This window comes from Rutilus rutilus (genome assembly GCF_951802725.1).
Source record: "Rutilus rutilus genome assembly, chromosome: 10".
NCBI classification, from domain to species: domain Eukaryota; kingdom Metazoa; phylum Chordata; class Actinopteri; order Cypriniformes; family Leuciscidae; genus Rutilus; species Rutilus rutilus.
The window spans coordinates 7,605,636-7,622,197 of record NC_140215.1 but is presented as its reverse complement, the minus strand read 5'-3'; the positions used below and the strand labels follow the sequence as shown (position 1 = coordinate 7,622,197).

The following is a 16,562-nucleotide window of genomic DNA, read 5'->3' as shown; positions in this document are numbered from 1 at the left end:
TCAGTAATACATTTATTATTAACTGCTGATTGCAACTTAAAATGAATGTAATGAAATTAGAATAATCTCTCGTTTTAGTGATTCCCAAGTTATTTTTTTTGTTATTGACGTTCTAATCAGGCTATACTTTGGTCGGGCAAGTAAAATTCTCTTTCAGGTAGGCCTATTGTATTTATATATAAATATATTAGGGATGTGACTGTGATAAAATTTTCCCACCGGTTAATCGACATGTGACACCGCTGAGGGCTTTTAAATCGCTAACTATAGTATACTATATACTAGTAAAATACAGACGTCCGCACAGACATTGATAATGGTGCGGAGTAGAGCGAGCATTTTCAATGTATTCCTATGGATGTAGGAATTAACTAAAACATTTTATTTATGTTTTTGTGTCCACTGTTCAACCGCAACCGCGTCACACACACATTCCAGAATTGCAATCTTGACATTCATTATAGCCCTAATACAATATAATAATAAAAATAGTCAACCTAACATAAACGAATTACACTGCTCTGTTTAAATAGTCAGTAGTACAATCTGTACCATTCACAGTAAGCAGAGCTCCACTGTGATGTTTCCAAGCACATTTTTGCGCGTGTGAAGAGGATGATTTTTTCCATCGATATTGGAACACGAGTGAAGTACAAAGCCTATAATAAAGAATAGTTTAGCATCCAAATACATCGCAAAAATTGAAACATTTTGATTCTAATGAGAGGGTTACGTGAGACCAACACTTCTTACTTTCGTTTTTATTTTTACATTAAATTTAAAGGATTTGTTGTGGAATATTTTGAGTGTATCATAAAATCAGAATAAGGTAATACAAGTAATATGTTCTGTCTTATAAATATATATATATATATATATATATATATATATATATATATATATATATATATATATATATATATATATATATATATATATGTATATATATATATATATATATATATGTGTGTGTGTGTGTGTATATATATATATATATATATATATATATATATATATATATATATATAAATATAGCTGCGAGCAGCGATGGAGGGCCAAAGCCGGTGGCACCGCCATCCCCGGTGCCTTTAGTTACCTAAAGGCACCGGGGATGGCGGTGCCACCGGCTTGGGCCCGCAATCGCTGCTCGCAGCTATATTTATATATATATATTTATTATTATTATTATTATTTTTCTTACGACTATTCAGGCATTTTTGGGGCTCTTAACATGCTCAAAAACTCTTGAAACTTTGCACACGAGTCAGAACCCGCGGCCATCAGGGCCGGGCTGAAGCTGGTACCCGGGCGTGGCAGGGAGGCTCAACAGCGCCCCCTGGAACGGGGTCCGAAAACTTGGTCCATAAATCAAACACGCTTGCATGTAATAATATGAAACTCGGAACACATATAGATCTCATCGGGCCGCACAACTTTCATGCTCTAAGTTTTACGCCAGCCCAACAGGAAGTCGACTATTTAGGGTTGTTTGGAAATGCATGCTTAGGAATTTGAAACACTTCTCTTAGGGAATTCACCCGGTCAGCACCAAACTCGGTGTGCATGAAGTCAAGACATTGAGGATGAAAAATTGCCAGGGGATTTTTGATATCTCGAACGGTTTGGCTGTGGCGAGGAAAAGAAATTATGGCGAATAATGGGACACAGGAAGTGTATTATAACTTCTGCATACATTGACTGATCTTGATAAAACTTCAGCAGAGTGTTCTTGCTCAGAGGCTGATCACATTGATGTGACTATTGTGAGTCAAAGTTATAGCGCCACCAACTGGCAGCAGGAAGTGTGTCACTTTCAAAATGCTTTGAAATCACCCTCTTATTTTAACCCGATTTGCTTCAAACTTTATGTGAATAATGTGGACACACGGCAGATGTAGACCTGTGAAAGGTTTATTGATATCTTAGATACTGTTGCCGTGGCAACGCATCAAACTTTAATATTCTTTTTTGATGCTTTTGAGACTCTTAACATACTTGAAATTGCATGAAACTCGACAGACACATCACATTTATTAGCCAGTAGACATGTGCAAAGTTTCAGAAACGGGCGTGGTGAGGGGCTCAGTAGCGCCACCTTTAGTCAAAAATGGGGGCTTAGTTTTACATAGAGTCACTAAACTCGCTATGTATATTGTTCTCATTAAACCGGACAACTTTCTAATTCACACTTATTAGCTGAGAGCAACAGGAAGTCAGATATTTTGGTTTGAATGTGATTTTTTGGAGAATTTTCTCTCTCTCTCTCTCTCTCTCTCTCTCTGTCTCTGTGTGTGTGAGGGGTGGGAGGGAATTTCCAATTGATTTCAGTGTGTTTCAAGGTTTCAGGGGCTTTTGGGGCCCTTAACGTGCTCGAAAACTCTTGAAACTTTGCACACAGGTCAGAACCTGCGGCCATCAGGGCCGGGCTGAAGCTGGTACCCGGGCGTGGCAGGGGGGCTCAACAGCGCCCCCTGGAACGGGATCCAAACACTTGTCCATAAATCAAACACACTTGCATGTAATGATATGAAACTCGGTACACATATAGATCACATCGGGCCGAACAACTTTCGTGCTCTAAGTTTTACACCAGCCCAACAGGAAGTCGGCAATTATGGGTTGTTTGGAGAACGCTTGCTGTGGAATTTGAAACACTTCTCCTAGAGAATTAATTAAATCGCCACCAAACTCGGTGTGCATGAAGTCAAGACATTGAGGATGCTAAATTGCGGACGGATTTTTGATATCTCGAACGCTTTGGTCGTGGTGAGGAAATGCATTTATTGCGAGAAAAGAGAAACACGAAGTGGTATAACTTCAGCATACATTAACTGATCTTGATGAAACTTCAGCAGTGTGTTCGTGGTAAGAGGCCGATCAGATGGATGTAACTATTGTGAGTCAAAGTTATAGCGCCACCAACTGGCAGCAGGAAGTGTGTCACTTTCAAAATGTTTTTGACAAAAGTGGGGGGGTTAGGTTTACCCACAATTACAAAAATCAGTAAGTATATTGGTCTCATCGAGCTGGACAACTTTCTAATTTGCAGTCATTAGCTTGGACCAACAGGAAGTCAGATATTTTGGTTTGAATGTGGATTTATTTGCAAATTCAGCCTCTGCTTTTTACCCACTCCTGCTAAGTGTTTTTTTTTTTATTCACACCAAACTTTTTCAACATGATGAAAATACATTAAATATGCTAAATTGAGAACGGATATTGAATATCTCAAACGGTTTTGACATGGCGAGGGATTAAAATAATGTCAAAAAAGGAATCAGAAAACATCTCATATATTCTTAAAATTTAATTATACACCATTTATTTTTATATAAAATTATACAAATATTAGAACTAAACCTATTTTATTCTGTTTTTGCAATTCAAGAAGTATGAAAAAGTTAAAAACAGGCTATTTAGTGCTATTTGTTTCAACAAAAAAGCAAACATAGGGCTATACTGCCCTCTTGTGTCCAAAAGGATATCAAAATAGTATATAAAACGTTTTACTAGGTAGGCCTATTGTATTTAAATATAAATTTATTAGGTATATGACTGTGAGGATATTTTCCCATCGGTTAAGCGACGTGTGACACGAGCGGGTGCTTTTAAATCGCTAATATAAAAGTGAAAGTAAAAAAACGGACGTCCGCACGGACATTGATAATGGTGCACGTTGGAAAGAATGATACTTTTAAACATAACACTAAACCGCCATTAGGTGTCGCCAGGCGACCATCTTAATGAGCGAGTCATTGATTCATTCGTTCAAACGATTCATTCCAATGACTGAGTCATTCATGATTGAGACAGATGTTTATGGATTGACCATTGAATCTTTGAGTCAAGCGATTCGTTTCAAAATGCTGAATCATTCAGTAATGAGAAAACAAGTTGCTGTGATCTTTGTTTAACTATTTTTGCTGCTGAAACAGAACAAAAACAGTCAATATTGCATCTAAAATGTAAGTGACTTAATTGTAACTGTTTATTAACCTGTTGTATGAAATCAATGTCACAGTTTCAATTGTGATTGTATTCAGGAAATAGTTGCCTACTCGTCAAGTGAGGTTGCTTAACTCTATCATATGTTATAAAATATATAAAAACTCCATATTTGTAATTTTTATAGTCAGTATGTTGTTAACTGGGTTGCTTTTTTGTGTGCTGCGCTCATTTATTTACAATTCTCCTGGAGAAGCAGCATGAGCCTCAGCAGTGCAACCTTGTTACCATTGATCAGTAATACATTTATTATTAACTGCTGATTGCAACTTAAAATGAATGTAATGAAATTAGAATAATCTCTCGTTTTAGTGATTAAGTTATTAATAACTTATTAATAAATTGATAAGTTATTTTTTTGTTATTGACGTTCTAATCAGGCTATACTTTGGTCGGGCAAGTAAAATTCTCTTTCAGGTAGGCCTATTGTATTTATATATAAATATATTAGGGATGTGACTGTGATAAAAATTTTCCCACCGGTTAATCGACATGTGACACCGCTGAGGGCTTTTAAATCGCTAACTATAGTATACTATATACTAGTAAAATACAGACGTCCGCACAGACATTGATAATGGTGCGGAGTAGAGCGAGCATTTTCAATGTATTCCTATGGATGTAGGAATTAACTAAAACATTTTATTTATGTTTTTGTGTCCACTGTTCAACCGCAACCGCGTCACACACACATTCCAGAATTGCAATCTTGACATTCATTATAGCCCTAATACAATATAATAATAAAAATAGTCAACCTAACATAAACGAATTACACTGCTCTGTTTAAATAGTCAGTAGTACAATCTGTACCATTCACAGTAAGCAGAGCTCCACTGTGATGTTTCCAAGCACATTTTTGCGCGCGTGAAGAGGATGATTTTTTCCATCGATATTGGAACACGAGTGAAGTACAAAGCCTATAATAAAGAATAGTTTAGCATCCAAATACATCGCAAAAAAAATATATAAATATACATCGCAAAATAAAATATATATATGTGTGTGTGTGTGTGTATATATATATATATATATATATATATATATATATATATATAAATATAGCTGCGAGCAGCGATGGAGGGCCAAAGCCGGTGGCACCGCCATCCCCGGTGCCTTTAGGTAACTAAAGGCACCGGGGTGGCGGTGCCACCGGCTTGGGCCCGCAATCGCTGCTCGCAGCTATATTTTAAAATTGGATTTATTCCTTTAATTCCAAAGCTGAATTTTTAGTGTCACACGATCCTTCAAAAAACCTTCTTATGTGTTAATTTGGTGTTGAAAATGATTGTACTGCTTAATATTTTTAGTGGAAAAAAATGTATGCATTGCATGCAACAAGAACTGTATGCAACAACAAAAGCATGTGACCAGTGTAGGCAAATTTCTCATGAACTAGTTTTTTCTTAATGCGTCTGTCAAAAATGCTTGAGTCATTGGTTTGAATCAAACAACTATTTGTTTGATTAATATTTGTCAAAGAAAAAAGGTTGTTGTTACTGTGTTGAATGTTTTTATAGATTTTTGTTACTGACTAGTTGCTCACATGACAACATGTAGTTCAGTTGTGTTGTAATAGATGGCATTTTCATAAATGCAAATATCAAAATGTTACCAAAATAATACTCTTTTGTTTTAATGAGTATTTTTAGTTTGCATGGAATCAATTTATTGGTAAGGAGGTTACTTCAAAAGTTCCTACTAAAGCAATTGTAGATGGAATCACTATGGAACAAAAAAAGTTAAATTCCTTTTGATTCTCATCTCTGAGAAAGAATGATATCTGAGATCTGGTATACGCCACATTTCTTTCAACATCTGCTCGGAAACAGTGTGTGTACAGCATGACCAGTTTCTGGTGAAAGACAACTCCATCGCGTCACAAAAATGATAGCAGCAACCTTCGACGGATGAATGCACTATGTACATCATCATAACGGTAATTTAGCAGGAAGCATGTGTGTTGAAATGTTAGCAGCAAAACAAATATTGTTCTGAAACATGTTCAGCGTTTGTTTACGCTTTCGGCTTCTGTCAAAACAGCAGCATGTGACCTTGATGAGGAGTCATCTTTTATCTGGAATTTATAGCGGAAGCAGATTTCAAAGTACTGTGACTGACTTGCTTCAGATTTCTGAAGATACACAGAAGTGGCTGTTCACTATAGAAAACTGAAGAAATATACAACATTGCATGTTCAATCTCAAATAGCACCATGGTTTCCAACTTTAAAGCTGTAAAAACAAAAACCGTCATTGTTTTGAACAGTACACCGCGTACTGCACTCCCCACGGAATGTTTAACCATCAGAGACCAAGCTTTTTTTCTGTAAATAGTTTTACTTACTTTATGTTCGGAAAATGTTGCGGAAATATAACAATGGGCTTTTAAAGTTACAAAATGTCACTGCTGTTATGCACAGTGGCCCCTAAAGGACACTTAAGGACACAGTTCTCTTTGCATTTTCTGCTTCAAAAAAACAAAACTGCATTTTAAACATGCAACTTTGCTACAGCGAGTCTCTGTGGGTTCAAGTGTGTCAGCAGGTCCTATAAGCAACTACATTACCTCCAGAGCACACTCAAAGAAATGGCAAGCCAAGATCAGGAGGGATCTCCTCTTCTCCAGGTGGGTCACCAGTGTTTTCCAAGCCTCGCTGAGAGAGACAGCCATTGCCTCGTACACCAGACCCTCTCCTTCCTTCTGAGCTGCTGTTTTATCTGCCTCCTCCAGCAAAGCCCACACACCTCCTTCATTTTTCTGTTAGATTGAAAGTCAATTAAGTATATTAAGTGTAGCCAACTCTTTCTTTTATTTAAACTGTAAACAAGAAGCAGCTTCCATGCTGATTAGACACGTCTGGTGGGCAGATGCACATAAGCACATAATGAAATATTAATGTGCAATGCCATTTTAACTGTGGTAGAGGATTTTTGTTTTGTTTTGATTAAAGCAGGGTTTCTCAAACTCGGTCCTGGAGGGCCACTGTCCTGCACAGTTTAGCTCCAACCCTGATCAAACACACCTGAGCAAGCTAATCAATGTCTTCAGGATCACTAGAAACTCACAGCTAGGTGTGTTTGATCAGGATTGGAGCTAAACTGTGCAGGACAGTGGCCCTCCAGGACCGAGTTTGAGAAACCCTGGATTAAAGGCTATACTCTCCGTTCTGGGTCTGTAGTTACTTTTGGTCAGATAGCAGCTCTGATGTTCACCAAAACAGTTTGGAGCGGTCTGACCATTTTTTCACTTTCAAATATAGCACAGAAATGCATATAATTGTATTTTTAAGGCAGATCAAAGCAGCAAGGAACTCTCCTTGTAAGGTCTGAAAGCATTGCTTTGTGGCATATGACAGATGTAACGCCAGCTATTTGGATAGGGCAATATAAAAGTGTACAAAATGTCTTATGAAACTGTGCTAAGAAATGTTAAACATCTGTTATTAATTTCTCTTCATTAAATCCTTGATTTTTACCCTGCAAATCACTTTAAAATTCACCTTCAAAACATTCATCATGAATGGAATCATCCCACTGAAAAGAGCAGATTTATAACAATCATATTTCAAAGGCTCAAATGAAACATTAAAGAACCTTGCAGTTAAACTGTGTGGTGGGTCTTAAATAGGCATTAAAGATCAGGAGCCTCCAACAACGGCAATATAAAACTGCAGTGGAAATGCCGTTAATCATCTCCTCATGGTTCTGTGAGGAAGACATTGGGCTTAAGATAGGGCACCGAAAGAACAGAAAACTATACATATACATGCCAGCCAAAAGTTTGAACACACATACTATTTTTTACTTTTCAGAAAAATAATAAAGTCATCAACACTATAAAAAATAACACAACTGAAGTTTAGGAATCATCAAAACTGTACTATATTATAGCTTCTTTAAAGTTGATAAACCAACTTTTTGAAAGAAGTCTCTTATTCTCACTCAAGCTGCATTTATTTGATCAATAAATACAGTAAGGACACTTGTTGGCTGCTTACTTCACTATCTGGTCTAACTCATCCATACAGTAGTCATAGTAATAATAAAAAAATTGTCTACAAAACTGCATAAACCTTAAGATAAAAATGGTTTTAAAGATCATGAGAAATATAAATTTAGTTAGGTCTATCTAAACTTTTGTCTGGTAGTCTACAAAATAAAACAATTGTGCTTTAAAGCCCAGCTGTAGTCAATAATTGTATCCCTTAAAAACAGGGTTGTTTGTGATGTCAGAAACACCAGCGATCTCAAACCGTGTTTCTGAGTCTTTGGTTCACTGCAGTTTTAAGGAGAAAATACTCAGCAATGGTGTAGAGTGTAGTAGACTTATACATTTCTACATGCTTTGTCTTAAAGCACATTAAAAACACCTCATAGACATATAAACAACATTAAAAACTTGATTTTCACCACAGAAATTGTTTTATTTTGCGTTGGTACAGCTGAGATTACCTTAAGTTTGGCAAGAAGCTGCTCGTGTTCCTCTAGAAGCTTTTTGGTCTCATCTTGGTTGTTTCCAATCTCCAAGAGGTTGGGTTGCGCTTCAATCAGTTGTAGATGCACCAGCTCCCCACACTTTAAACACACACACGCACACGGAAGTGTTAATATTTGCTTGTGCTTCTGCACATGCACCTCTTGTATCCACGTGGCCCCAAGTGCATTTCACAGACTGTAAACAAGACTAGTCTTCCACTGGCCCCTGGCCAAAGCGCACTTCGATTTCAATGCCAAGCCCCCTCAGTGAATTCATCCGATTAATTGCTAGTCCCAATGCATACTTTGGCATGCAAATTGCACTGATCTTAAATTCACATTGCATTTTGCAAGTACGGGACAAGCCATTCTGAGAGTGAATGAAATGTGAAGCTTCCACAGCTGCCACAGCCTGTCATGTTTGTTAAACAAAAGCAAAAAATACAGTTTAAGGTATGTGGTCTGATGGCTAATTATCAGCTCTGTATACATTAAAGTATCCCTATTATGCTATTTTAAACGCTCCTTGTTTTGGAGGTCTCCTACAATAGCTTTACATGCATCCAAGATCAAGATTAATTTTCAAATAATAATATACATTGCAGCATCACCTCTTTTCTAACAGTGCCTGAAAAAGCTTGATAAAGGATTCAATCTCTCTAAACCCCTCCTCAACGAGAGCTTCAGGCAGCATACTAAAACCAACATGCCATTAACAGCTTTGTGTACGAAGAACCAGCCATATAAACACAGACAAAAGTGAATACTTCAACCTAAAAAGCCAATGATATCAAACCTCCCGCAACACTGGTGAAGGGAAGATTATCAGTGAATAGCAACTTAAATATACTGTTTCCCACACAAAGCTATCAAATGACGTCAGGAGATTTGGAAGAGAGCAAGCATTGTATGGACTACTTTTTGAGCTTTTTGGACCCTAACACACAAATTAACAGCATATCAATTACGAGAAGTAAAAATATTCATTTTGGGATGGACTATTCTTTGAAACAATAGCAGGGAGACTGCAGTGTCCTTCTAACAAGCACACACTAGACAATAACAAGACAGGAGGGTGAACGGTCGCAGAGAATCATTATGAATAATTCATGCCATAAGTAGTTTGGACCATTACAGAGCTCTGTGTTTTTCTCACAGCTGTTTTTGTATTCCTATTAAGCCACTATGTCAGGCATTTTTGGATTTTTTTTTTTTTTTTGCAGTGCATGGAATTCTCTAACAAAAAAACAAAAGGTTGTATTGATATAGCCTGAGCCAAAAGTCTGTTGAATAGCCCAAGCGGTGTGCTCAGGACATCAATGGTGGAAGCAGTTTCCTTTCTGTGTTTGTAGAGCTTTTTAGATAAATCAATGAAGATCTCACGGTGAGTCATATGCAGCTATGCAGAAAGATATTATTAAGAAAGGAATATTTCACCCCAAAATGTAAATTCAGTCCCCATCCACTTGCACTGTATAGAAAAGAGCAGCTAGGCAGTGTTGTTATTCTTAAAAAAAAACTAGTAAAAATTGGATTTTGGTAATCAAACATAAATAGAAATGTATGTGGAAGTATTAAAATAAAATAAAAAGACAAAATCGCAAAAAATATATAACATTTTTACTTAAATTAAAATGAAATCTGTAAAATCTATGACCAAAAAAATTATATATTAACATACTATACTAGTATGTAAACAATATACTAAAATAACACTGCAGCATGGAAATTCTGCTGAATATCTTATTTTGTGTTCCACAGATTGATTTAGACCAGTAATTTGAGTAAATAATGATTTAACTTTAATATTTGAAAGAACTACCCTATTAAGTCATTTCAAGACATACTGATACTACAGTACAAGTCAACCTTTATCACCATTTTTTTTTATTAATAACTGCACAATGATCATCTGAAAGAATTATAACTGTACCAGTAACAAACCAGTATCAAGTTAACAAGACACAAACATGTTTACTCAACAAAAAGTCTTTGCATTGTAAAGTAAAATAGTTCAAATTAAAATACCTTGAGCACTGCTACAACAATCTGTGAGTCTCCAGCCTGTACGGCCACGGTGCTGATTGTGGTTGTGGAAGGCTGACCTCCAGCATCACCTTCACTGGGCATTGTGGACATTCTCCCCTCGAGTCCACACGTCCAAGAATCAGAAAGGTCAGAACAAAGCCCAGTACACACAGGTTCTTGTTGTAATCCAAATGTCCACAACGACCCCAGTGGGCGGCTAAACCCAAACAGAGTAAAGTCTCTGAGGATTTTAAAGTGACACAGCCCACGTCCACATCAAAGATCCACTTGCCCTGCAGGTAATCTCTACAACCCCTCAAAGGACTTTCACAATTGCTGGGCTCCTCCAGGCTCCACCAGGGCAACTGGCCTGACTGAACAGTGTGGTGCAAACACAGCCGTCTATGTTAAAAATAGAAATATCCACTAAGTTTATCACACTGTGCGGATCATTTGACACACCCCCGTTTGGTTGCTTTAGTGCGTCTGTTGCTCTTTCTCCTCCCCTTGCATGTGTCTCACTTAGCCTTAAGTTTGTTTTTCATCACAATAGAACATATTGCAAACTATTACATACCAGAAGAAAAAATAAATAAAAACATTCTGCTTTTATTTACTCATCTCATGTAAAAATTATAACAAAATAACCAAACAAGTTAACACTTTAGAATACTGTTCCTTCATTAATGAATAACTACACAGGAACAAATGAGTAATGCATTAGTAACACTCTAGTAACTCTGATTAACGAATGAGTAAGTAATAGCGCTCAGTCGGATGTGGTAGTTCACTATTAGCTAATCAATAACTACTATTTTTCATACCTCACTGAAGACTATAAGAACTACTATATACAGGTTAATAATTAATATTTATAATGCACGATGTTTAATATAAGGTAATGGTAGCCCATTAGTAATGAATCAAGTGTTACTACATCCTTCTAAAGGAACTACTAATAATTTGGATTAGTATTCTAAAGTGAAAAACATGATAACAACCTAATATTGACTGAAGTCATTGTAAGCTTTTACGGCTTTTGTAAGGTTTTGGATAGTAATGAATGAAGTGTTACTACATCTTTCTAAAGGAACTACTAATTATTTGGATCAGTATTCTAAAGTGAAGATCATGGGAACACACTAGTAATGACTAAAGTGTTACCAAATCCATTGGAAGGAATTACTATTCAAAATCGTACAAAAATCTTTAGAATGATGTAGTAATACTTGAGTCATTACTAGTGGGTTACCATTACCTTTTATTATAAATTATGCATTATTCATGTTAATTATGAACCTGTAGATAGTAGTTCTCTGGGAGGTATGAAAAAAATAGTAGTTCTTGATTAGCTAATAATGAACTACTACATTCATCTGAGTGCTATTACTTACTAATTTGTTAATCAGAGTTTCTTGTTAGTTAATAGTAGTTACTAGAATGTTAATAATACGTTACTCGTTTGTTCCTGTGTAATTATTCATTAATGAAGGAACAGTATTCTAAAGTGTTACCCAAAACAAAAAAAGCACAAGTAGTTCTATATTCCAAAACTAAAGTTGTCATTCACTAAAAATCTTGACATATGCTCTATTACTTTATTGTCCTCGAAAGGCAATTTATGTAGACAGCATACATACATGTACAGCAACGCAACGCAACACCCACACACACACACAATAACACACATTTTATAATAATTCAGGTATAAGTGAATTCTTGTATTTATTTGATTTACACAAAGGGAGTTTAAAGGTCCCATTGCATGAAAATGTCACTTTATGAGGTTTTTTAACCTTAATATGAGTTTCCCAGGCCTGCCTATGGTCCCCCAGTGGATAGACGTTTTGATGGGTGTAAACCAAGCCCTGGGTATTTTTGAGAAAATGAAAGCTCAGACGGGCGAATCTAGAAATCTTCCCCTTATGTCATCATAAGGGGAAAGGTCACCTCCCCTTTCTCTTCTTTGCCCGCAAAAAGAATTTGGCCCGCCCATGAGAAAATGAGCTGTACGAGTGCGATGTTGTTTTTTCCTCGAGAGACATCATGGCTTGCAAACGAGCGAAGCATGGCAGTTGCTCAGTGTTTGGATGTACAAATGAACACAAAAGTATTTTTTAGTTCCTTCATCCGAGCCTCTGAAGAACCAGTGGGTTATGTGAATTTCTGATGTGTAATTGTTCAAGTTCAGAGAGATAATCTTTCTCTCAAAGTCGTTCAATAATGTTTATGCATCAGTAAATCAAGCCAGTGACTAAACGATCAACTTCACATCGTTTCTCTTAGTAGGATGAAAATAATCTTACTTAAACTGTGATTAATATATATACAGAAAGCGATCAAAGAACAATCCCTTTCCAATCGCCCAAGCTGTCAATCACACAGCGCGAGTTTATCTGGACACTTGCCAAAACTCGTTATGAAATCAATGACGCTGTTACGCTGAACAAAGAAACTCTTACTGTACTTACCTCATGTTTGCATTGGTGAAATCATTAGTGAGAGTGCAGAAACTGCGTTGCAATGATAAGATCTTCATTCACGCGATCAACAGGCTGTCATCTGCTCAATGCTCATCACTGCAACCTTTTATGTGATGGGAATAGATCTAAATACTTAAAAAACTTCTCACGATTCGTTAATCCCGATTGCTGTAATAGTAAAAACGTATAATAGCTGTAATAGTAAAAGTTTTCGAGAGAGTTCCACATGTAATGCTAGCTATTTCATATGCAAGCATGTCAGCCAATCACAGCAGTGGGCGTTTACACTGAAGTCTCTCAGCAGCCAATCACAGCAGTGGGCGTTTACACTGAAGTGTCACAGCAGACACGCCCCTTCAAACAGAGCGTTCAAATCAGAGGCTAAAATATGCCTTTTATTTCTAAATTTGAACAACTTTTGATCTAAAAAACATACTAACATTATAAGGGCACCCCAGGAAACATTCTAAAATAATAAAATAATCCTTTAAACCTTTAAATCTCCAGCCTGAGGGAAGCAATTGAATTAATGCACAATGCATGGGTGACATCAGCAAGGACTAACTGGCCCATCCTAGTGACCGTTTGTTCATAAATTGTTCATAAATTTGTGTAATAATCCTTAAGTCGGTCCCCACTATCTTGCTGCTGCACGTTTTAACTATACTATTCAACTTACTCCTATTCTTTACATTAAAATTACCATACCAACAAATAATAGAAAAACTTAAGACAGGTCAATAAAACAGGTATAACACATTTTCATAAGAGACATCAATATTAAAATGGCAAAGTTTCTTCAGAAAATGCATGCGCTGAAGAGCTTTCCCTCTAATAATGTTAGTGTTTACCTCAAAATCTAATTTATCATCAAATAATGTCCTTAAATATTTGTAACGCTTAACCACTTCAACCTGATGTCCCTTTATGACAGCAGGCAACACAGGTATCGAGTTCTTCTTATGGAAATCAATGGACATCTCTTTTGTTTTAGAAGCATTAATATTTAAAACTGAAGCATCACACCACTGAATAAAATGATCTACCACTGGACCATGACTACCATCTGACTCAGTGAGAAGAGACACAATCACCAAATGTAATAATGTGTCTCCCCTCAAAAATACTCTGACAGTCATCAGTATATAAGGGAAACAATAGAGGTGACAGAACACAACCCTGTGTGATGCCAGTGGAAGACAGCAGTGTGTTAGAAAACACACCGTTAACATCTATCCTGAGATCTATTAAGGTTAAAAAAAATCCACTAACCAACACACAATGTTCAAATGGAAATGAAAATTGTGGAAATGTCAGTGAAAAGCAAACGTACATGTACCTTCCAAATGTCTTAAAATCATATTTAATAAGGTGCAAGTAGTGTCTTCAACTCCTCTACCTGATCTATAGTGCTGATTGTGTCAAGGCTGAAATCTCCTTCCTAACTATTTTTATTTAAGACTTCATAACCAAAGAAGTAAGTGCAACATGCATATAATCATTAAGAGAAAGTTAATTTATTTTTTCCGCAAACTGATACTTTTTTCCCCATTATTAAACATCTTCTGTGTTCCACAGAAAGTCATAGGTTTGGAACGACATGACAGACTGTTCATTTTTGGGTGAACTAATCCTATCAGAAGTGTTTATTTCCACTGATACTATATTGTCATCAGCATAATTAAATGGTCAGAAATAACAGAAAGGCATTTTCAGTGTAATGCATCTGCAATGTATCTTTCCATGTTGTACCATGTGTTTAAAATGACCATGGAAGAGGCCTGTTCTGTCTTTAAATGCCTGTTCCAATCCAATCCAAACCACAGACCACCAGAAATCCACATTACGTTCCTTCCTATTAAATGTAATGGCTACTAAATTATTAAAATAACTGTTTGTACTATATGAGGTTCATTGTAAATGCACAATAGTACAAACACTGTTATACAAAGTGCAAGCAATTATAAAACAAAAGTTATTGGAAGGTGGCAGAGGTATCTGGTGTGTTTAGAGTCTAATGTCCATCAGTCAACCACAGCTCAATTGATGGAAAAGACCAGAGAGAAGCTCTGATTGTGACTAGTCCCAAAGAGAAACAGTCCCCTCCACACCCTTAAAGGGGCTAGTTTAACAAAAAATGTAAATGTTCTCAGCCTCATTTCGTTCTAAACCTGTATAGGCCTACATTTCTTTCTGCTGCAGAACATAAAATATATTTTATTGTCCATGCAATGAAAATCAATGGTTGCCAAAGCTGTTTAGTTACCATTGTTCATCAAAATATCTTCTTTTATGTTTCACAGGGAAAAAGAAAAGTCAAACAGGTTTGGAAAGACATAAGGGTGAGTAAATTATGTTTTACTCGCCCAGCAAACTTTGATGCAATTATATTACAAAGGGCATGAAATAGCTTTAGCATACTCCTATATGTTGACAAATCCACCCAAAAATGTTGTCACCACTTACCCTCAAGTTGTTCCAAACCGGTATGAGTTTCTTTTGTTGAACACAATAAAAGATATTTTGAAGAATGACAGGTGTCAGGTAATATAGACATTTTATGCTTGGCATTCCTAAAATGAAAATCACTTTCAGGCACTATTTAAACATTTATCAAAAGTAATATTCATTACTGAAATGATCACAGTGAACAGTGGAAAAAGTTACCTTTAGATCAGCATCCCACCACATACTTACTGCTGCAACAATGTTGTCTTTTCCACTGAGGACAATAGCAGTTGCAGAACATCCTGAGGTCTTGCTATGGGGTCTTCCTACCAGTGCCTGATGGAGGAAATGTTTAGAGATAAAGTGGGGAAACTGATTACAACAGGGCAGCAATGGAAGAGCAATTCAGCTGTGCATTCAGCATTTTATACAGCTATATATGATAACCATTACAGTGAACATGGAGACGATGATTTCATCTTCAACCCTAACGGAAAATAGAAAAATAATCTACAGGGTCTCTATGGAATTCACAAGAATACATATTGTAGTGAGTAGATCATACATTTTACTAACATCTTTAAACAGGATTTCCACAATTTTTAACCATTGCATTTCCATGACCATTGAAGTTGTTTGTTTTAATCACTCAAATTCAGACTTTTAGCGTTAACGAATAACTTGTACCGATTTGTAAGTCAGTTTGGCCTCCAAACAACTCAAGTTTCACTCTAGAAAAGAGCAATATTTTGTTAAATATTTTAGACTGAAGCATAAAAAAAATATCCATGACAAATTCACTGCAAAGACTGGGATCTGTCGAAAAGGTTGCCTGTTAAAAACTAATATAAAGGTTTCCAGAAAGTTGCCACAGAGGGTCTGTTTTTTCCCACTGTTACAGACATGCCACCAGTCCTCCCAAAACCAGCACAGAGGCAGCAGCTGCTAAGACAGCTGAGAAATTCAATAGACTTCAGAGAGCACCAATGGCTAGTATAGGACCTAAGAAGGCCCCTGACGACAACCATGCCATTTGTCAGGGGCCCTGATAAACTCAAGTTTATTATTAGACAAAACTCTGATTCTCAGGCCAGTCATCACACAAGCTCTGTGACTATGC

The 16,562-nt window shown here is 36.6% G+C and overlaps 1 protein-coding gene across 1 annotated transcript in view; it reads right to left on the bottom strand.

Annotated features, from left to right (window-relative positions):
- Positions 1–10,939, bottom strand: part of ccdc141 (coiled-coil domain containing 141) — a 71,579-nt gene extending 60,640 nt beyond the window's left edge. The window contains exons 1-3 of the mRNA XM_084421005.1: positions 10,512–10,939; positions 8,460–8,582; positions 6,574–6,765 (exon numbers count right to left, since the gene is read on the bottom strand). Of these exons, the coding sequence (XP_084277131.1) occupies positions 6,574–6,765; positions 8,460–8,582; positions 10,512–10,622 (426 nt within the window). The 5' untranslated portion in view covers positions 10,623–10,939. The remainder of the gene's footprint in view (positions 1–6,573; positions 6,766–8,459; positions 8,583–10,511) is intronic.
- Between the last annotated feature and the right edge of the window lie 5,623 nt (positions 10,940–16,562).